At 44.8% G+C, this 23,154-nt stretch overlaps 1 protein-coding gene across 1 annotated transcript in view; it reads right to left on the reverse strand.

Annotated features, from left to right (window-relative positions):
• The window catches only part of LOC129856882 (multiple epidermal growth factor-like domains protein 11), a 492,683-nt gene that overhangs the window by 47,435 nt on the left and 422,094 nt on the right, over positions 1-23,154 (reverse strand). Inside the window, exon 14 of the mRNA XM_055924622.1 lies at positions 15,188-15,290. Coding sequence (XP_055780597.1) covers positions 15,188-15,290 — 103 coding nt within the window. The remainder of the gene's footprint in view (positions 1-15,187; positions 15,291-23,154) is intronic.

Here is a 23,154-nt window from a genome sequence, read left to right on the forward strand (position 1 = left end):
TGTAGCCTGGTGTAGCCTGGTGTAGCCTGGTGTAGCCTGGTGTAGCTGCTGTAGCTGCTGTAGCCTGGTGTAGCCTGGTGTAGCTGCTGTAGCCTGGTGTAGTCTGGTGTAGCTGCTGTAGCCTGGTGTAGCCTGGTGTAGCTGCTGTAGCCTGGTGTAGTCTGGTGTAGCTGCTGTAGCCTGGTGTAGCTGCTGTAGCCTGGTGTAGCGTCTGTAGCCTGGTGTAGCGTCTGTAGCCTGGTGTAGCGTCTGTAGCCTGGTGTAGCGTCTGTAGCCTGGTGTAGCGTCTGTAGCCTGGTGTAGCGTCTGTTGCCTGGTGTAGCTGCTCTAGGTGACACCCTGGTACATGCTCCTGACTCAGTGTGAAGTCACTATGTTAGAGGAGGAAGGGCTGATAGCAGGAGACTACCTTAGTTACAAGACGCCCTTGCGTGTTTTGGTCTCCCAGGGCTTACTATGGCACGGTGTTAATCACTCCCCTGTCAGAATGTTATCTCTCAGCAAGTCAACATTATTTCTCTCCGCAGGTAAGGATTCTTTCTCCCCTCCCTTTTTCCCACTCTTTCCACTTCTCTCTGTACTGTATCTCTTCTCCCTCCCTCTTCTCTGTCTCAACCGTGATCTCTCCCTTTCTCGCTCTCTCTTGCTATGTCCAGGCCTCCCGGGTGGCGCAGTGGTCTAGGACACTGCATCTGCGCCACCAGAGTCTCTGGGTTCGCGCCCAGGCTGGGCTGGGTTCGCGCCCAGGCTCTGTCGCAGCCGGCCGCAACCGTGAGGTCCGTGGGGCGACGCACAATTGGCATAGCGTCGTTAGGGAGGGTTTGGCCGGTAGGGATATCCTTGTCTCAGTATGTAAAAATGTAATTAAATGTATGCACTCTACTGTAAGTCGCTCTGGATAAGAGCGTCTGCTAAATGACTAAAATGTAAATGTAAAAAAATGTCCATTCACAGATCCCCTCTCTGTCACTCTGTCACTCTCCAGGTTAATGTTTCTCTCCTCAGTGAGAACCCCTCCTCTTGTCCTGTATGTCTCTCTCCTCAGTGAGGTCCCCTCCTCTTGTCCTGTATGTCTCTCTCCTCAGTGAGGTCCCTCCTCTTGTCCTGTATGTCTCTCTCCTCAGTGAGGTCCCCTCCTCTTGTCCTGTATGTCTCTCTCCTCAGTGAGGTCCCCTCCTCTTGTCCTGTATGTCTCTCTCCTCAGTGAGGTCCCTCCTCTTGTCCTGTATGTCTCTCTCCTCAGTGAGGTCCCCTCCTCTTGTCCTGTATGTCTCTCTCTTCTCAGTGAGGTCCCCTCCTCTTGTCCTGTATGTCTTTCTCCTCAGTGAGGTCCCCTCCTCTTGTTCTGTATGTCTCTCTCCTCAGTGAGAACCCCTCCTCTTGTCCTGTATGTCTCTCTCCTCAGTGAGGTCCCCTCCTCTTGTCCTGTATGTCTCTCTCTCCTCAGTGAGGTCCCCTCCTCTTGTCCTGTATGTCTCTCTCCTCAGTGAGGTCCCCTCCTCTTGTCCTGTATGTCTCTCTCCTCAGTGAGAACCCCTCCTCTTGTTCTGTATGTCTCTCGCCTCAGTGAGGTCCCTCTTGTCCTGTGTGCCTCTCCTCAGTGAGGTCCCCTCCTCTTGTTCTGTATATCTCTCTCCTCAGTGAGGTCCCCTCATCTTGTCCTGTATGTCTCTCTCCTCAGTGAGGTCCCCTCCTCTTGTCCTGTATGTCTCTCTCCTCAGTGAGGTCCCATCCTCTTGTCCTGTATGTCTCTCTCCTCAGTGAGGTCACCTCCTCTTGTCCTGTATGTCTCTCTCCTCAGTGAGGTCCCCTCCTCTTGTCCTGTATGTCTCTCTCCTCAGTGAGGTCTCCTCACTCTTCTAGCCCGTGTGGGTTGGGGAGCTCTCAGCCCTCCAGCCCTTTCTGCACCCTGGTGACTCAATTAACCCAGACAGATGGCCTAGAGTCTCCAATCCTGTACAGTGTTCAGAATGCCTCCCTCCTCTCCACATCATTCTTCCTTCTCTCCTCCCTGCCTCCCTCCCTCTCTCCTTCCTTTCCTCCCCATCATCCTTCCTTTCCTTCCCATCATCCTTCCTTCCTTCCCATCATCCTCCCTGCCTCCCTCCCCTCCCCATCATCCTTCCTTCTTTCCTCCCTGCCTCCCTCCCTCTCTCCTTCCTTTCCTCCAATTCATCCTTCCTTTCCTTCCCATCATCCTTCCTTCCTTCCCATCATCCTCCCTGCCTCCCTCCCCTCCACATCATTCTTCCTTCTCTCCTCCCTGCCTCCCTCCCTCTCTCCTTCCTTTCCTCCCCTTCATCCTTCCTTGTAGACTACAGATCCAGTATTCTAACTGTTTAGGCTCCTAGACTACAGATCTAGTATTCTACCTGTTTAGGCTTGTAGACTACAGATCCAGTATTCTACCTGTTTAGGCTTGAACACTACAGATCCAGTATTCTACCTGTTTAGGCTTGTACACTACAGATCCAATATTCTACCTGTTTAGGCTTGTAGACTACAGATCCAGTATTCTACCTGTTTAGGCTCCTAGACTACAGATCTAGTATTCTACCTGTTTAGGCTTGTACACTATAGATCCAGTATTCTACCTGTTTAGGCTTGTAGACTACAGATCCAGTATTCTACCTGTTTAGGCTTGTACACTACAGATCCAGTATTCTACCTGTTTAGGCTTGTACACTACAGATCCAGTATTCTACCTGTTTAGGCTTGTAGACTACAGATCCAGTATTCTACCTGTTTAGGCTTGTAGACTACAGATCCAGTATTCTACCTGTTTAGGCTTGTACACTACAGATCCAGTATTCTACCTGTTTAGGCTTGTAGACTACAGATCCAGTATTCTACCTGTTTAGGCTTGTAGACTACAGATCCAGTATTCTACCTGTTTAGGCTTGTAGACTACAGATCCAGTATTCTACCTGTTTAGGCTCCTAGACTACAGATCCAGTATTCTACCTGTTTAGGCTTGTAGACTACAGATCCAGTATTCTACCTGTTTAGGCTTGTAGACTACAGATCCAGTATTCTACCTGTTTAGGCTTGTAGACTACAGATCCAGTATTCTACCTGTTTAGGCTTGTAGACTACAGATCCAGTATTCTACCTGTTTAGGCTTGTAGACTACAGATCCAGTATTCTACCTGTTTAGGCTTGTAGACTACAGATCCAGTATTCTACCTGTTTAGGCTTGTAGACTACAGATTCAGTATTCTACCTGTTTAGGCTTGTAGACTACAGATCCAGTATTCTACCTGTTTAGGCTTGTACACTACAGATCCAGTATTCTACCTGTTTAGGCTTGTACACTATAGATCCAGTATTCTACCTGTTTAGGCTTGTAGACTACAGATCCAGTATTCTACCTGTTTAGGCTTGTTTACTACAGATCCAGTATTCTACCTGTTTAGGCTTGTACACATATTCTACCTGTTTAGGCTTGTAGACTATAGATCCAGTATTCTACCTGTTTAGGCTCCTAGACTACAGATCTAGTATTCTACCTGTTTAGGCTTGTACACTACAGATCCAGTATTCTACCTGTTTAGGCTTGTACACTACAGATCCAGTATTCTACCTGTTTAGGCTTGTTTACTACAGATCCAGTATTCTACCTGTTTAGGCTTGTACACATATTCTACCTGTTTAGGCTTGTAGACTACAGATCCAGTATTCTACCTGTTTAGGCTTGTAGACTACAGATCCAGTATTCTACCTGTTTAGGCTTGTACACTACAGATCCAGTATTCTACCTGTTTAGGCTTGTTTACTACAGATCCAGTATTCTACCTGTTTAGGCTTGTACACATATTCTACCTGTTTAGGCTTGTAGACTACAGATCCAGTATTCTACCTGTTTAGGCTTGTAGACTACAGATCCAGTATTCTACCTGTTTAGGCTTGTAGACTACAGATCCAGTATTCTACCTGTTTAGGCTTGTAAACTACAGATCCAGTATTCTACCTGTTTAGGCTTGTAAACTACAGATCCAGTATTCTACCTGTTTAGGCTTGTACACTACAGATCCAGTATTCTACCTGTTTAGGCTTGTACACATATTCTACCTGTTTAGGCTTGTAGACTACAGATCCAGTATTCTACCTGTTTAGGCTTGTAGACTACAGATCCAGTATTCTACCTGTTTAGGCTTGTAGACTACAGATCCAGTATTCTACCTGTTTAGGCTTGTAGACTACAGATCCAGTATTCTACCTGTTTAGGCTTGTAGACTACAGATCCAGTATTCTACCTGTTTAGGCTTGTAGACTACAGATCCAGTATTCTACCTGTTTAGGCTTGTAGACTACAGATCCAGTATTCTACCTGTTTAGGCTTGTAGACTACAGATCCAGTATTCTACCTGTTTAGGCTTGCATACTGTTGTTAAAGTGACTTTTGTCCTTCATTACCCATCCTAACTCATTCAGTGTATTAACTGTAAAGGTCTGAAATGTGTTCATTATTTTTTGTTTTACTTTATTTATTTTTTAATACCCTGAAGCGATACTTTGGGGTTTTTGGCAACGAGGCCCTTAATCTTCTTCCCCATAGTCAGATGAACTCTTGGAAACCATTTGTATTTCTCTGCGTGCAGTTTGAAGGAACTTGCTAACTCGTGTTAAAAAATAAGGTTATATTGGAGATAGACTGTGGCTTCTATCAATGTAATTGTCTGCATCATTTGCAATACCCCATAGACTATATATTCACTATATACAGTGCGTTTTGGTATTCAGACCCCTTGACTTACTCCACATTTTGTTACGTTACAGGCTTATTCTAAAATGTATATAAAAAAACGAACAATTTCCTAATAAATCTACACACAATACCCCATAATGACAAGGCAAAAACAGCTTTTTTGAGATTCTTTCACATGTATTAACAATTTTAAACTGAAATACCACATTTACATTAGTATTCAGTCCCTTTACTCAGTACTTTGTTGAAGCACCTTTGGCAGCGATTACAGCCTCAAATTTTCTTGGGTATGACGCTGCAAGCTTGGCACACCTGTATTTGGGGAGTTTCTCTCATTCTTCTCTGCAGATCCTCTCAAGCTCTGTCAAGTTGGATGGGGAGTATCGCTGCACAGCTATTTTCAGGTCTCCTGAGATGTTTGTTTGGGGTTCAAGTCCGGGCTCTGGCTGGGCCACTCAAGGACATTCAGAGACCTGTTCCGAAGACACTCCTGCGTTGTCTTGGCTGTGTGCTTAGGGTCGTTGTCCTGTTGGAAGGTGAACCTTCGCCCCCAGTCTGAGGTCCTGAGTGCTCTGGAGCAGGTTTTCATCAAGGATCTCTCTGTACTTTGCTCAGTTCATCTTTGCCTCGATCCTGACTAGTCTCCCAGTCCCTGCTGCTGACAAACATCCACACAGCATGATGCTGCCACCACCATGCTTCACCGTAGGGATGGAGCCAGGTTTCCTCCAGACGTGACGCTTGGCATACAGGCCATAGAGTTCAATCTTGGTTTCATCAGACCAAAGAATCTAGTTTCTCATGGCCTGAGAGTCATTGGGGGCCTTTTGGCAAACTCCAAGCGGGCTGTCATGTACCTTTTACTGAGGAGTGGCTTCCGTCTGGCCACTCAATCATATAGGCCTGACTGGTGGAGTGCTGCAGAGATGGTTTCTTCTTCTGGAAGGTTCTACCATCTCCAGAGAGGAACTCTGGAGCTCTGTCAGAGTGACCATCGGGTTCTTGGTCACCTCCCTGACCCAAGGCTCTTCTCCACCGATTGCTTAGTTTGGCCGGGCGGCTCTAGGAAGAGTCTTCGTGGATCCAAACCACTGTGTTCTTTAAAGACAATTCCTTCAACCTCATGGCTTGTTATTTGCTCTGACGTCAACTGTCAACTGTGGGACTTTGTATAGACAGGTGTGTGGCTTTCCTAATCTTGTCCAATCAATTGAAATGATTTACCACAGGTGGACTCCAATCAAGTTGTAGAAAAATCTCAAGGATGATCAATGGAAACAGGATGTACCCGAGCTCAATTTTGAGTCTCATAGCAAAGGGTCTGAATGACTTATGTAAGTAAGGTATTTCTGTTTAAAATGTTTAATACATTTGGAAAAAAATCCCCCCCCCAAAATGTTTTCACTTTGTAATTATGGTGCATTGTGTGAAAATTGATGAGGGGGGAAAAATACAATTTAATACATTTTAGAATAAGGCTGTAACGTAACAAAATGTGAAAAAAAGTGAAGGGGTCTGAATTCTCTCCGAATGCACTGTAAATATATTTTAAATATATTTTCCTTTAGTATTTTCTCCTAACCCTACCAACCCTCCCCTAATTGCAGTAAACTAATGGGCAACAACACTTAGGCCTCTACTTCCAGCTGATACATACTATATACAGTACCTGTCAACTACTCATTCCAGGGTTTTCCTTAATTTTGACCGTTTTCCACATTGTAGAATAATAGTGAAAACATCACAAGTATGAAATAATACATACGGATATATACTCTATACATATAGTAACAGATATATACTCTATACATACAGTAACAGATATATACTCTACACATACAGTAACAGATATATATTCTATACATACAGTAACAGATATATACTCTATACATACAGTAACAGATATACACTCTACACATATAGTAACAGATATATACTCTATACATACAGTAACAGATATATACTCTACACATACAGTAACGGATATATACTCTATACATACAGTAACAGATATATACTCTATACATACAGTAACAGATATATACTCTACACATACAGTAACGGATATATACTCTATACATACAGTAACAGATATATACTCTATACATACAGTAACAGATATATACTCTACACATACAGTAACGGATATATACTCTATACATACAGTAACAGATATATACTCTACACATACAGTAACCGATGTATAATCTACACATACAGTAACAGATATATACTCTATACATACAGTAACAGATATATACTCTACACATACAGTAACAGATATATACTCTATACAGACAGTAACAGATATATACTCTATACATACAGTAACAGATATATACTCTATACATACAGTAACAGATATATACTCTACACATACAGTAACAGATATACACTCTACACACACAGTAACAGATATATACTATATACATACAGTAACATATATATACTCTACACATGCAGTAACAGACATATACTCTACACATACAGTAACAGATATATACTCTATACATACAATAACATATATATACTCTACACATATAGTAACAGATATATACTCTATACATACAGTAACAGATATATACGCTACACATACAGTAACAGATATATACTCTACACATACAGTAACAGATATACACTCTATACATACAGTAACAGATATATACTCTACAAATGCAGTAACGGATATATACTCTATACATACAGTAACGGATATATACTCTATACATATAGTAACAGATATATACTCTACACATGCAGTAACGGATATATACTCTACACATACAGTAACGGATATATACTCTATACATACAGTAACAGATATATACTCTATACATACAGTAACAGATACATACTCTACACATACAGTAACAGAGATATACTCTACACATACAGTAACAGATATATACTCTACACATACAGTAACAGATATATACTCTATACATAGAGTAACAGATATATACTATATACATACAGTAACAGATATATACTCTACACATACAGTAACAGATATATACTCTATACATACAGTAACAGATATATACTCTACACATACAGTAACAGATGTATACTCTACACATGCAGTAACGGATATATATTCTATACACACAGTAACAGATATATACTCTACACATACAGTAACAGATATATACTCTACACATACAGTAACAGATATATACTCTACACATACAGTAACAGATATATACTCTACACATACAGTAACAGATATATACTCTATACATACAGTAACAGATATATACTCTACACATACAGTAACAGATATATACTCTACACACACAGTAACAGATATATACTATATACATACAGTAACATATATGTACTATATACATACAGTAACAGATATATACTCTACACATACAGTAACAGATATATACTCTACACATACAGTAACAGATATATACTCTATACATACAGTAACAGATATATACTCTACACATACAGTAACAGATATATACTCTATACATGCAGTAACAGATATACACTCTACACACACAGTAACAGATATATACTATATACATACAGTAACATATATATACTCTACACATACATTAACAGATATATACTCTACACATACAGTAACAGATATATACTCTACACATACAGTAACAGATATATACTCTACACATACAGTAACAGATATATACTCTATACATACAGTAACAGATATATACTCTACACATACAGTAACAGATATATACTCTACACACACAGTAACAGATATATACTATATACATACAGTAACATATATGTACTATATACATACAGTAACAGATATATACTCTACACATACAGTAACAGATATGTACTCTACACATACAGTAACAGATATATACTCTATACATACAGTAACAGATATATACTCTACACATACAGTAACAGATATATACTCTATACATGCAGTAACAGATATACACTCTACACACACAGTAACAGATATATACTATATACATACAGTAACATATATATACTCTACACATACAGTAACAGATATATACTCTACAAATATGGTAACAGATATGTACTTGACACATACAGTCGGTTCAGACTGTTAATACGCATCAAGGACACCAATGTCTCCCACAGCAAGAGACGACACAAGTTTCAATTGACTTCAACCTACAATAATATATTCCATCCACCAAACGCTTTTATCCAAAGCAACTTACAGTCATTCTGCATCGAACCTACTATCATGCTGTTGCCAACTGTGGCACCACTTCAATGGATCACTTCTTACACTTCCTACAGGGCCCTACTTCCAACCAGGGCCCATATGGAATAAGGTACCATTTGGAGCCTAGATAAGCCCTGTTAATTAGCCGTGGGAGGCTGGAACGGAGATAGAGACTGTTAAAACGGAGATACTTCTATGTTTTGGTCCTGAGGGACATGAATAGGGTTGTAGACTGTTAAAACTGACAGACTTCTGGGTCCTGAGGGACATGAATAGGGTTGCAGACTGTTAATTCTGACAGACTTCTAGGTCTTGGTACTGAGGGACATGAATAGGGTTGTAGACTGTTAAAACTGACAGACTTCTGGGTCCTGAGGGACATGAATAGGGTTGTAGACTGTTAAAACTGACAGACTTCTGGGTCCTGAGGGACATGAATAGGGTTGTAGACTGTTAAAACTGACAGACTTCTGGGTCCTGAGGGACATGAATAGGGTTGTAGACTGTTAATTCTGACAGACTTCTATGTTTTGGTCCTGAGGGAGATGAATAGGGTTGTAGACTGTTAAAACTGACAGACTTCTGGGTCCTGAGGGACATGAATAGGGTTGTAGACTGTTAATTCTGACAGACTTCTATGTTTTGGTCCTGAGGGAGATGAATAGGGTTGTAGACTGTTAAAACTGACAGACTTCTGGGTCCTGAGGGACATGAATAGTGTAGTATCTCTGGTCTAGTTTCGACGACACACTGACAAGTTACAGAGTTTGCTAATGTTTGACGGCGGAGGTAATATTATATTGGAGAGGCATGTCGAGTTGTGATTTAACCATTTGTTGCTATATATTTATTCATCACGTGAATCATTTAAATATGGTTGTGTATCACCGATAGCCGGAGGCAATTTAAATATCATTACAGACTTGTGTGTGTGTGTGTGTGTGTGTGTGTGTGTGTGTGTGTGTGTGTGTGTGTGTGTGTGTGTGTGTGTGTGTGTGTGTGTGTGTGTGTGTGTGTGTGTGTGTGTGTGTGTGTGTGTGTGTGTGTGTGTGTGTGTCTGTGTGTCTGTGTGTGTGTGTGTAATTTACATGATTACAGCCCAGGTTTCAAGTGAGTTAAATTAGATCACGATTCCTCCCATCTCTAAGCATTTATATCACGCAGGCTCAAAACACAAACAAACAACACCTTTTAATTAACAGAACATTTCTTGGACACACACACACACGCGCACACACACACACACACACACACACACACACACACACACACACACACACACACACACACACACACACACACACACACACACACACACACACACACACACACACACAGGTCTGTAATGATGTTTAAATTATACGCACGCACACACACACACACACACACACACACACACACACGCCTGGCTACTACCTACTTAAACTACATAATGTGTACTAATTATACTACATACTGTGTACTAATTATACTACATACTGTGTACTAATTATACTACATACTGTGTACTAATTATACTACATACTGTGTACTAATTATACTACATACTGTGTACAAATCATACTACATAATGTGTACTAATTATACTACATACTGTGTACTAATCATACTACATAATGTGTACTAATTATACTACATACTGTGTACTAATCATACTACATAATGTGTACAATGTTGACGAAAAACATTTGCGGCAGCAACAATTTTAAGTAATCTAGGCTCCTCCTACTGAGAATATCAGCATGTTAGGCTCCGCCTACCGAGAATATCAACATGTTAGGCTCCTCCCACTGAGAATATCAGCATGCTAGGCTCCGCCTACTGAGAATATCAACATGTTAGGCTCCTCCTACTGAGAATATCAGCATGTTAGGCTCCTCCTACTGAGAATATTTGCCTACTAGGCTCCTCCTACTGAGAATATCAGCCTGCTAGGCTCCTCCTACTGAGAATATCAGCCTGCTAGGCTCCTCCTACTGAGAATATCAGCATGCTAGGCTCCTCCTACTGAGAATATCAGCCTGCTAGGCTCCTCCTACTGAGAATATCAGCCTGCTAGGCTCCTCCTACTGAGAATATCAGCCTGCTAGGCTCCTCCTACTGAGAATATGTCTTGGTGGTTCCAATCTTCTTCCATTTAAGAATGATGGAGGACACTGTGTTCTTGGGGACCTTCAATGCTGCAGAAATGTTTTGGTACCCTTCCCCAGATCTGTGCCTCGACACAATCCTGTCTACGGACAATTTCTTCGACCTCATGTCTTGGTTTTGGCTGACATGCACTGTCAACTGTGGGACCTTATATAGACAGATGTGTGTCTTTCCAAATCATGTCCAACCAATTGAATTGACAACAGGTGGACTCCAATCAAGTTGTAAAAACATCTCAGGGATGATCAATGGAAACAGGATGCACCTGAGCTCAACGTAGAGTCTCATACCAAAGGGTCTGAATACTTATGTAAATAAGGTAGTTTTCTTTTTCTTTTTTAATACATTTGCAAAAATGTCAAAATAACTGTTTTCGCTTAGTCATTATTGGGTATTGTGTGTAGATTGCTGAGAATATGTATTTATGTAATCCATTTTAGAGGCTGTAACGTAACAAAATGTGGAAAAAACTCAAGGGGTCTGAATACTTTTCCGAAAACTCTGTAAGGCCCAGACTCCCAAGACATTCTCTAGTAGCGCTGAGCGATTAAAATACATTTCGGGAGGGTTTTGGGATATTAACCTGTTGAGGACAGAGGGCGCTGTTTTCAATTTTGGGGGAAAATCGTGCCCAATTTAAACGGCCTCGTACTCAATTCTTGCTCGTACAATATGCATATTATTATTACTATTGGATAGAAAACACTCTCTAGTTTCTAAAACCGTTTGAATTATATCTGTGAGTAAAACAGAACTCCTTTTGCAGCAAACTTCCTGACAGGAAGTGGAAAATCTGAAATCGATGCTCTCTTCTAGGGGCTGCCTATTAAACAACTAACTGACCGACCACGGTTCAATTCCTTACATTTCATTAGAGAGAAATCAAATCATTCACTAGAGAAATCATGTCAAGAACTTTATGGGATGCTGGGAGTTGTAGTTTTCATTAAGCAAATACTCAACCTAGTTCAACAAAAAATATTTGGTATTTAACTACAATGACCCTCATCTATTGCGCCTGTTCTTTCCCTGCCCGGACAGAGATGGATACACTTTTACGCCTGTCACTTTAGTTAGATACACACAGACCCCAGACGCTGCCGCATGAGAGAGGAGAGAGAGGGACAGAGACACAATTAGGAGAGAGAGAGAGACACAACTAGGAGAGAGAGAGAGACACAACTAGGAGAGAGAGAGACAGCAGAGACACAACTAGGAGAGAGAGAGAGACACAACTAGGAGAGAGAGAGAGACACAACTAGGAGAGAGAGAGACACAACTAGGAGAGAGAGAGAGAGACACAACTAGGAGAGAGAGAGAGACACAACTAGGAGAGAGAGAGAGACACAACTAGGAGAGACAGAGACACAACTAGGAGAGAGAGACACAACTAGGAGAGACAGAGACACAACTAGGAGAGAGAGAGAGACACAACTAGGAGAGAGAGAGACACAACTAGGAGAGAGAGAGAGAGAGACACAACTAGGAGAGAGAGAGACACAACTAGGAGAGAGAGGGACAGCGACACAACTAGGAGAGGGACAGCGACACAACTAGGAGAGAGACAGCGACACAACTAGGAGAGAGAGAGACACAACTAGGAGAGACAGAGACACAACTAGGAGAGAGAGACACAACTAGGAGAGAGAGAGACACAACTAGGAGAGAGAGAGACAGCAGAGACACAACTAGGAGAGACAGAGACACAACTAGGAGAGACAGAGACACAACTAGGAGAGAGAGAGACACAACTAGGAGAGAGAGAGACAGCAGAGACACAACTAGGCGAGAGAGAGAGACACAACTAGGAGAGAGAGAGAGAGACACAACTAGGAGAGAGAGAGAGACACAACTAGGAGAGAGAGGGAGACACAACTAGGAGAGAGAGAGACAGCAGAGACACAACTAGGAGAGAGAGAGACACAACTAGGAGAGAGAGAGAGACACAACTAGGAGAGAGGGACAGCGACACAACTAGGAGAGAGAGAGACACAACTAGGAGAGAGAGAGAGACACAACTAGGAGAGAGAGAGACAGCAGAGACACAACTAGGAGAGAGAGAGACACAACTAGGAGAGAGAGAGAGACACAACTAGGAGAGAGAGGGACAGCGACACAACTAGGAGAGAGAGAGACACAACTAGGAGAGAGAGAGAGACACAACTAGGAGAGAGAGAGACAGCAGAGACACAACTAGGAGAGAGAGAGACACAACTAGGAGAGAGAGAGAGAGACACAACTAGGAGAGAGAGGGACAGCGACACAACTAGGAGAGAGAGAGACACAACTAGGAGAGAGAGAGACAGCAGAGACACAACTAGGCGAGAGAGAGAGACAGCGAGACACAACTAGGAGAGAGAGAGAGACAGCAGAGACACAACTAGGAGAGAGAGAGACACAACTAGGAGAGAGAGAGACAGCAGAGACACAACTAGGCGAGAGAGAGAGACTGCAGAGACACAACTAGGAGAGAGAGAGAGACACAACTAGGAGAGAGAGAGACAGCAGAGACACAACTAGGCGAGAGAGAGAGACACAACTAGGAGAGAGAGAGAGACACAACTAGGAGAGAGAGAGAGACACAACTAGGAGAGAGAGGGACAGCGACACAACTAGGAGAGAGAGAGAGACACAACTAGGAGAGAGAGAGACACAACTAGGAGAGACAGAGACACAACTAGGAGAGAGAGAGAGACACACAACTAGGAGAGAGAGAGACACAACTAGGAGAGAGAGGGACAGCGACACAACTAGGAGAGAGAGAGACACAACTAGGAGAGAGAGAGACACAACTAGGAGAGAGAGGGACAGCGACACAACTAGGAGAGGGACAGCGACACAACTAGGAGAGAGAGAGACACAACTAGGAGAGAGAGAGAGACACAACTAGGAGAGAGAGAGAGAGACACAACTAGGAGAGAGAGAGACACAACTAGGAGAGAGAGAGAGACACAACTAGGAGAGAGAGAGAGAGACACAACTAGGAGAGAGCGAGACAGCAGAGACACAACTAGGAGAGAGAGAGACACAACTAGGAGAGAGAGAGAGACACAACTAGGAGAGAGACACAACTAGGAGAGACAGAGACACAACTAGGAGAGAGAGTATCCTACCATAGTATCCTACCTCTGTAATACCATAATACTGACCTGTCTCTCTGTATCCTACCATAGTACTGACCTGTCTCTCTGTATCCTACCATAGTACTGACCTGTCTCTCTGTATCCTACCATAGTACTGACCTGTCTCTCTATATCCTACCATAGTACTGACCTGTCTCTCTGTATCCTACCATAGTACTGACCTGTCTCTCTCTCCTACCATAGTACTGACCTGTCTCTCTATATCCTACCATAGTACTGACCTGTCTCTCTGTATCCTACCATAGTACTGACCTGTCTCTCTGTATCCTACCATAGTACTGACCTGTCTCTCTGTATCCTACCATAGTACTGACCTGTCTCTCTGTATCCTGCCATAGTACTGACCTGTCTCTCTCTCCTACCATAATACTGACCTGTATCTCTGTATCCTGCCATAGTACTGACCTGTCTCTCTGTATCCTACCATAATACTGACCTGTCTCTCTGTATCCTACCATAGTACTGACCTGTCTCTCTGTATCCTACCATAATACTGACCTGTCTCTCTGTATCCTACCATAATACTGACCTGTCTCTCTGTATCCTACCATAGTACTGACCTGTCTCTCTGTATCCTACCATAGTACTGACCTGTCTCTCTGTATCCTACCATAGTACTGACCTGTCTCTCTGTGTCCTACCATAATACTGACCCGTCTCTCTGTATCCTACCATAGTACTGACCTGTCTCTCTGTATCCTACCATAGTACTGACCTGTGTCTCTGTATCCGACCAGAGTACTGACCTGTCTCTCTGTATCCTACCATAATACTGACCTGTCTCTCTCTCCTACCAGAGTACTGACCTGTCTCTCTCTCCTACCATAGTACTGACCTGTCTCTCTGTATCCTACCATAGTACTGACCTGTCTCTCTGTATCCTACCATAGTACTGACCTGTCTCTCTGTATCCTACCATAGTACTGACCTGTCTCTCTGTATCCTACCATAATACTGACCTGTCTCTCTATATCCTACCATAATACTGACCTGTCCATCCAGCGAGGCAGCGACAGAAGCCGGTGACGTGGTCACAGCCATCGCCATGACTACAGTCACAACGCCCACGACACTCCAGACCGTACATTCCATCCTGACAACAACAACATCAATATAAATAACAGCAACATCAATCACATTGTTACACATATCAAAATAAACATATTTCAGGCAGATATACAGTGGCCAGGAGCTTTTAAAAAGTAGTGGCAGAAGAAGGAGAAAAACATAACTGAAATGAAGAAGAAGGAGGAGGAGGAGGAGGAGAAGAAGAACACAAAGGAAATGAAGGAGAAGGAGGAGGAGGAGGAGGAGGAGAAGATGAACACAAAGGAAACGAAGGAGAAGGAGGAGGAGGAGAAGAACAGAAAGGAAACGAAGGAGGAGGAGGAGGAGGAGGAGGAGAAGAAGAACACAAAGGAAACGAAGGAGAAGGAGGAGGAGGAGGAGGAGAAGAAGAACACAAAGGAAACGAAGGAGAAGGAGGAGGAGGAGGAGAAGAACACAAAGGAAACGAAGGAGAAGGAGGAGGAGGAGGAGGAGAAGAACACAAAGGAAACGAAGGAGAAGGAGGAGGAGGAGAAGAACACAAAGGAAACGAAGGAGGAGGAGGAGGAGGAGGAGAAGAAGAACACAAAGGAAACGAAGGAGGAGGAGGAGGAGGAGGAGGAGGAGAAGAACACAAAGGAAACGAAGGAGGAGGAGGAGGAGAAGAGGAACACAAAGGAAACGAAGGAGAAGGAGGAGGAGGAGAAGAACACAAAGGAAACGAAGGAGAATGAGGAGGAGGAGAAGAACACAAAGGAAACGAAGGAGGAGGAGGATGAGGAGAAGAACACAAAGGAAACGAAGGAGGAGGAGAAGAACACAAAGGAAACGAAGGAGGAGGAGGAGGAGAAGAACACAAAGGAAACGAAGGAGAAGGAAGAGGAGGAGGAGGAGAAGAAGAACACAAAGGAAACGAAGGAGAAGGAGGAGGAGGAGAAGAACACAAAGGAAACGAAGGAGGAGGAGGAGGAGGAGGAGAAGAAGAACACAAAGGAAACGAAGGAGAAGGAGGAGGAGGAGAAGAACACAAAGGAAACGAAGGAGAAGGAGGAGGAGGAGAAGAACACAAAGGAAACGAAGGAGGACGAGGAGGAGGAGGAGGAGAAGAACACAAAGGAAACGAAGGAGGAGGAGTAGGAGGAGGAGAAGAACACAAAGGAAACGAAGGAGGAGGAGGAGGAGAAGAAAACAAAGGAAACAAAGGAGGAGGAGGAGGAGGAGGAGGAGAAGAAGAACACAAAGGAAACGAAGGAGAAGGAGGAGGAGGAGGAGGAGGAGAAGAACACAAAGGAAACGAAGGAGAAGGAGGAGGAGAAGAACACAAAGGAAACGAAGGAGGAGGAGGAGGAGGAGGAGAAGAAGAACACAAAGGAAACGAAGGAGGAGGAGGAGGAGGAGGAGGAGGAGGAGAAGAACACAAAGGAAACGAAGGAGAAGGAGGAGGAGGAGAAGAAGAACACAAAGGAAACAAAGGAGAAGGAGGAGGAGGAGAAGAAGAACACAAAGGAAATGAAGGAGGAGGAGGAGAAGAAGAACACAAAGGAAACGAAGGAGAAGGAGGAGGAGGAGAAGAACACAAAGGAAACGAAGGAGATTGAGGAGGAGGAAAAGAACACAAAGGAAACGAAGGAGGAGGAGGATGAGGAGAAGAACACAAAGGAAACGAAGGAGGAGGAAGAGGAGGAGGAGAAGAACACAAAGGAAACGAAGGAGGGGGAGGAGAAGAACACAAAGGAAACGAAGGAGGAGGAGGAGGAGGAGGAGAAGAAGAACACAAAGGAAACGAAGGAGAAGGAGGAGGAGGAGAAGAACACAAAGGAAACGAAGGAGGAGGAGGAGGAGGAGAAGAACACAAAGGAAACGAAGGAGGAGGAGGATGAGGAGAAGAACACAAAGGAAACGAAGGAGGAGGAGGAGGAGGAGGAGGAGGAGGAGGAGGAGGAGGAGGAGGAGAAGAACAAAGGAAATTAAGGAGGAGGAGGAGGAGAAGAACACAAAGGAAACGAAGGAGGAGGAGGAGGAGGAGAAGAAGAACACAAAGGAAACGAAGGAGAAGGAGGAGGAGGAGGAGGAGAAGAACACAAAGGAAACGAAGGAGAAGGAGGAGGAGGAGAAGAACACAAAGGAAACGAAGGAGGAGGAGGAGGAGGAGGAGAAGAAGAGCACAAAGGAAACGAAGGAGGAGGAGGAGGAGGAGGAGGAGGAGGAGAAGAACACAAAGGAAACGAAGGAGAAGGAGGATGAGGAGAAGAAGAACACAAAGGAAACGAAGGAGAAGGAGGAGGAGGAGAAGAACACAAAGGAAACGAAGGAGGAGGAGGAGGATGAGGAGAAGAAGAACACAAAGGAAACGAAGGAGAAGGAGGAGGGGGAGAAGAACACAAAGGAAACAAAGGAGAAGGAGGAGGAGGAGGAGGAGAAGAAGAACACAAAGGAAACGAAGGAGGAGGAGGAGGAGGAGGAGGAGGAGAAGAAGAACACAAAGGAAACGAAGGAGGAGGAGGAGAAGGAGGAGGAGGAGGAGAAGAACACAAAGGAAATGAAGGAGAAGGAGGAGGATGAGGAGGAGAAGAAGAACACAAAGGAAACGAAGGAGGAGGAGGAGAAGAAGAACACAAAGGAAACGAAGGAGAAGGAGGAGGAGGAGAAGAGCACAAAGGAAACGATGGAGGAGGAGGAGGAGGAGAAGAACACAAAGGAAACGAAGGAGGAGGAGGATGAGGAGAAGAACACAAAGGAAACGAAGGAGGAGGAGGAGGAGGAGGAGGAGAAGAACAAAGGAAATGAAGGAGGAGGAGGAGGAGAAGAACACAAAGGAAACGAAGGAGGAGGAGGAGGAGGAGAAGAAGAACACAAAGGAAACGAAGGAGAGGAGGAGGAGGAGGAGGAGAAGAACACAAAGGTAACGAAGGAGAAGGAGGAGGAGGAGAAAAACACAAAGGAAACGAAGGAGGAGGAGGAGGAGGAGGAGAAGAAGAACACAAAGGAAACGAAGGAGGAAGAGGAGGAGGAGGAGGAGAAGAACACAAAGGAAACGAAGGAGAAGGAGGATGAGGAGAAGAAGAACACAAAGGAAACGAAGGAGAAGGAGGAGGAGGAGAAGAACACAAAGGAAACGAAGGAGGAGGAGGAGGATGAGGAGAAGAAGAACACAAAGGAAACATAGGAGAAGGAGGAGGGGGAGAAGAACACAAAGGAAACAAAGGAGAAGGAGGAGGAGGAGGAGGAGAAGAAGAACACAAAGGAAACGAAGGAGGAGGAGGAGGAGGAGGAGGAGAAGAAGAACACAAAGGAAACGAAGGAGGAGGAGGAGAAGGAGGAGGAGGAGGAGAAGAACACAAAGGAAATGAAGGAGAAGGAGGAGGATGAGGAGGAGAAGAAGAACACAAAGGAAACGAAGGAGAAGGAGGAGGAGGAGAAGAACACAAAGGAAACGAAGGAGGAGGAGGAGGAGGAGGAGAAGAAGAACACAAAGGAAATGAAGGAGAAGGAGGAGGAGGAGAAGAACACAAAGGAAACGAAGGAGAAGGAGGAGGAGGAGAAGAACACAAAGGAAACGAATGAGGAGGAGGATGAGGAGAAGAACACAAAGGAAACGAAGGAGGAGGAGGAGGAGGAGAAGAAGAACACAAAGGAAACGAAGGAGAAGGAGGAGGAGGAGAAGAACACAAAGGAAACAAAGGAGAAGGAGGAGGAGGAGGAGGAGAAGAAGAACACAAAGGAAACGAAGGAGGAGGAGGAGGAGGAGGAGGAGAAGAAGAACACAAAGGAAACGAAGGAGGAGGAGGAGAAGGAGGAGGAGGAGGAGAAGAACACAAAGGAAATGAAGGAGAAGGAGGAGGAGGAGGAGGAGAAGAAGAACACAAAGGAAACGAAGGAGAAGGAGGAGGAGGAGAAGAACACAAAGGAAACGAAGGAGGAGGAGGAGGAGGAGGAGGAGAAGAAGAACACAAAAGAAACGAAGGAGAAGGAGGAGGAGGAGAAGAACACAAAGGAAACGAAGGAGAAGGAGGAGGAGGAGAAGAACACAAAGGAAACGAAGGAGGAGGAGGATGAGGAGAAGAACACAAAGGAAATGAAGGAGGAGGAGGAGGAGGAGAAGAACACAAAGGAAATGAAGGAGGAGGAGGATGAGGAGAAGAACACAAAGGAAATGAAGGAGGAGGAGGAGGAGGAGAAGAACACAAAGGAAACGAAGGAGGAGGAGGAGGAGGAGGAGGAGAAGAAGAACACAAAGGAAACGAAGGAGGAGGAGGAGAAGGAGGAGGAGGAGGAGAAGAACACAAAGGAAATGAAGGAGAAGGAGGAGGATGAGGAGGAGAAGAAGAACATAAAGGAAACGAAGGAGAAGGAGGAGGAGGAGAAGAACACAAAGGAAACGAAGGAGGAGGAGGAGGAGGAGGAGAAGAAGAACACAAAGGAAACGAAGGAGAAGGAGGAGGAGGAGAAGAACACAAAGGAAACGAAGGAGAAGGAGGAGGAGGAGAAGAACACAAAGGAAACGAAGGAGGAGGAGGATGAGGAGAAGAACACAAAGGAAATGAAGGAGGAGGAGGAGGAGGAGAAGAACACAAAGGAAATGAAGGAGGAGGAGGAGGAGAAGAAGAACACAAAGGAAACGAAGGAGGAGGAGGAGGAGGAGGAGAAGAAGAACACAAAGGAAATGAAGGAGAAGGAGGAGGAGGAGGAGGAGGAGGAGAAGAACACAAAGGAAACGAAGGAGAAGGACGAGGAGGAGAAGAACACAAAGGAAACGAAGGAGGAGGAGGAGGAGGAGGAGAAGAAGAACACAAAGGAAACGAAGGAGGAGGAGGAGGAGGAGGAGGAGGAGGAGGAGGAGGAGGAGGAGGAGGAGGAGGAGAAGAACACAAAGGAAACGAAGGAGAAGGAGGAGAAGAAGAACACAAAGGAAACGAAGGAGAAGGAGGAGGAGGAGAAGAAGAACACAAAGGAAACGAAGGAGGAGGAGGAGGAGGAGGAGAAGAAGAACACAAAGGAAACGAAGGAGAAGGAGGAGGAGGAGAAGAACACAAGGAAACGAAGGAGAAGGAGGAGGAGGAGAAGAACACAAAGGAAACGAAGGAGGAGGAGGATGAGGAGAAGAACACAAAGGAAACGAAGGAGGAGGAGGAGGAGGAGGAGAAGAACACAAAGGAAACGAAGGAGGAGGAGGAGGAGGAGAAGAACACAAAGGAAACGAAGGAGAAGGAAGAGGAGGAGGAGGAGAAGAAGAACACAAAGGAAACGAGGGAGAAGGAGAAGGAGGAGGAGAAGAAGAACACAAAGGAAACGAAGGAGGAGGAGGAGGAGGAGGAGAAGAAGAACACAAAGGAAACGAAGGAGGAGGAGGAGGAGAAGAACACAAAGGAAACGTAGGAAAAGGAGGAGGAGGAGAAGAACACAAAGGAAACGAAGGAGGAGGAGGATGAGGAGAAGAACACAAAGGAAACGAAGGAGGAGGAGGAGGAGGAGGAGGAGAAGAACACAAAGGAAACGAAGGAGAAGGAGGAGGAGGAGGAGAAGAACACAAAGGAAACGAAGGAGGAGGAGGAGGAGGAGAAGAAGAACACAAAGGAAACGAAGGAGAAGGAGGAGGAGGAGGAGGAGAAGAACACAAAGGAAACGAAGGAGAAGGAGGAGGAGGAGAAGAACACAAAGGAAACGAAGGAGGAGGAGGAGGAGGAGAAGAAGAACACAAAGGAAACGAAGGAGGAGGAGGAGGAGGAGGAGGAGGAGGAGGAGGAGAAGAACACAAAGGAAACGAAGGAGGAGGAGGAGGAGGAGGAGGAGAAGAACACAAAGGAAACGTAGGAAAAGGAGGAGGAGGAGAAGAACACAAAGGAAACGAAGGAGAAGGAGGATGAGGAGAAGAACACAAAGGAAACGAAGGAGGAGGAGGAGGAGGAGGAGGAGAAGAACACAAAGGAAACGAAGGAGGAGGAGGAGGAGGAGAAGAACACAAAGGAAACGAAGGAGGAGGAGGAGGAGGAGAAGAAGAACACAAAGGAAACGAAGGAGAAGGAGGAGGAGGAGGAGGAGAAGAACACAAAGGAAACGAAGGAGAAGGAGGAGGAGGAGAAGAACACAAAGGAAACGAAGGAGGAGAAGGAGGAGGAGAAGAAGAACACAAAGGAAACGAAGGAGGAGGAGGAGGAGGAGGAGGAGGAGGAGGAGGAGGAGGAGGAGGAGGAGGAGGAGGAGGAGGAGGAGGAGAAGAACACAAAGGAAATGAAGGAGGAGGAGGAGGAGGAGGAGAAGAACACAAAGGAAACGAAGGAGGAGGAGGAGGAGAAGAACACAAAGGAAACGAAGGAGGAGGAGGAGGAGGAGGAGGAGAAGAAGACAAAGGAAACGAAGGAGGAGGAGGAGGAGAAGAACACAAAGGAAACGAAGGAGAAGGAGGAGGAGGAGAAGAAGAACACAAAGGAAACGAAGGAGGAGGAGGAGGAGAAGAAGAACACAAAGGAAACGAAGGAGGAGGAGGAGGAGGAGGAGGAGAAGAACACAAAGGAAACGAAGGAGGAGGAGGAGGAGGAGAAGAAGAACACAAATGGAACGAAGGAGGAGGAGGAGAAGAACACAAAGGAAACGAAGGAGAAGGAGGAGGAGGCGGAGGAGAAGAAGAACACAAAGGAAACGAAGGAGAAGGAGGAGGAGGAGGAGGAGGAGGAGGAGGAGGAGAACACAAAGGAAACGAAGAAGAAGAAGGAGGAGGAGGAGGAGGAGGAGAAGAAGAACACAAAGGAAACGAAAGAGAAGGAGAAGGAGGAGGAGGAGGAGGATGAGGAGGAGGAGAAGAAGAACACAAAGGAAACGGAGAAGAAGGAGAAGGAGGAGGAGGAGGTGAACACAAAGGAAACGACAAAGAAGGAGAAGGAGGAGGAGGAGGAGGAGGAGGAGGAGGAGGAGGAGGTGAACACAAAGGAAACGAAGAAGAAGGAGGAGGAGGAGGAGGAGGAGAAGAAGAAGAAGAACACAAAGGAAACGAAGAAGAAGCAGAAGGAGGAGGAGGAGAACACAAAGGAAATTAAGAAGAAGGAGGAGGAGGAGGAGGAGGAAGAGGAGGAGAAGAAGAACAGAAAGGAAACGAAGAAGGAGGAGGAGGAGAAGAACACAAAAGAAACAAAGAAGAAGGAGGAGGAGGAGGAGGAGGAGGAGGTGAACACAAAGGAAACAAAGAAGAAGGAGGAGGAGGAGGAGGAGAAGAACACAAAGGAAACGAAGAAGAAGGAGGAGGAGAAGAACACAAAGGAAATGAAGAAGAAGGAGGAGGAGGAGGAGGAGGTGAACACAAAGGAAACGAAGAAGAAGGAGGAGGAGGAGAAGAACACAAAAGAAATGAAGAAGGAGGAGGAGGAGGAGGAGGTGAACACAAAGGAGGAGGAAGAGGAGGAGGAGGAGGTGAACACAAAGGAAACGAAGAAGAAGGAGGAGGAGGAGGAGAAGAACACAAAGGAAACGAAGAAGAAGGAGGAGGAGAAGAACACAAAGGAAATTAAGAAGAAGGAGGAGGAGGAGGAGGAGGAGGAGGAGGAGGAGGAGGAGGAGGAGGAGGAGGAGGAGGAGAAGAAGAAGAAGAACACAACGGAAATGAAGAAAAAGAAGAAGTAGGAGGAGGAGGAGGAGAAGAAGAATTACAATGTAATAGGCTTTGTGCAAACTGCCTTCAACCAACTACACAGAACAAAAATATAAACCCAACTTGTAAAATGTTGGTCACATGAGCTGAAATAAAAATAACAAAAAGCTTATTTCTCTCACAACGTTTTTTGCACAAATTTGTTTCCATCCCTTTTAGTGAGCATTTTATCATTTGCCAAGATAATCCATCCACCTGACAGGTGTGGCATATCAAGAAGCTGATTAAACAGCATGACCATTACACAGGTGCACCTTGTGTTGGGGACAAT

Source organism: Salvelinus fontinalis, chromosome 6 (genome assembly GCF_029448725.1).
Source record: "Salvelinus fontinalis isolate EN_2023a chromosome 6, ASM2944872v1, whole genome shotgun sequence".
NCBI lineage: Eukaryota > Metazoa > Chordata > Actinopteri > Salmoniformes > Salmonidae > Salvelinus > Salvelinus fontinalis.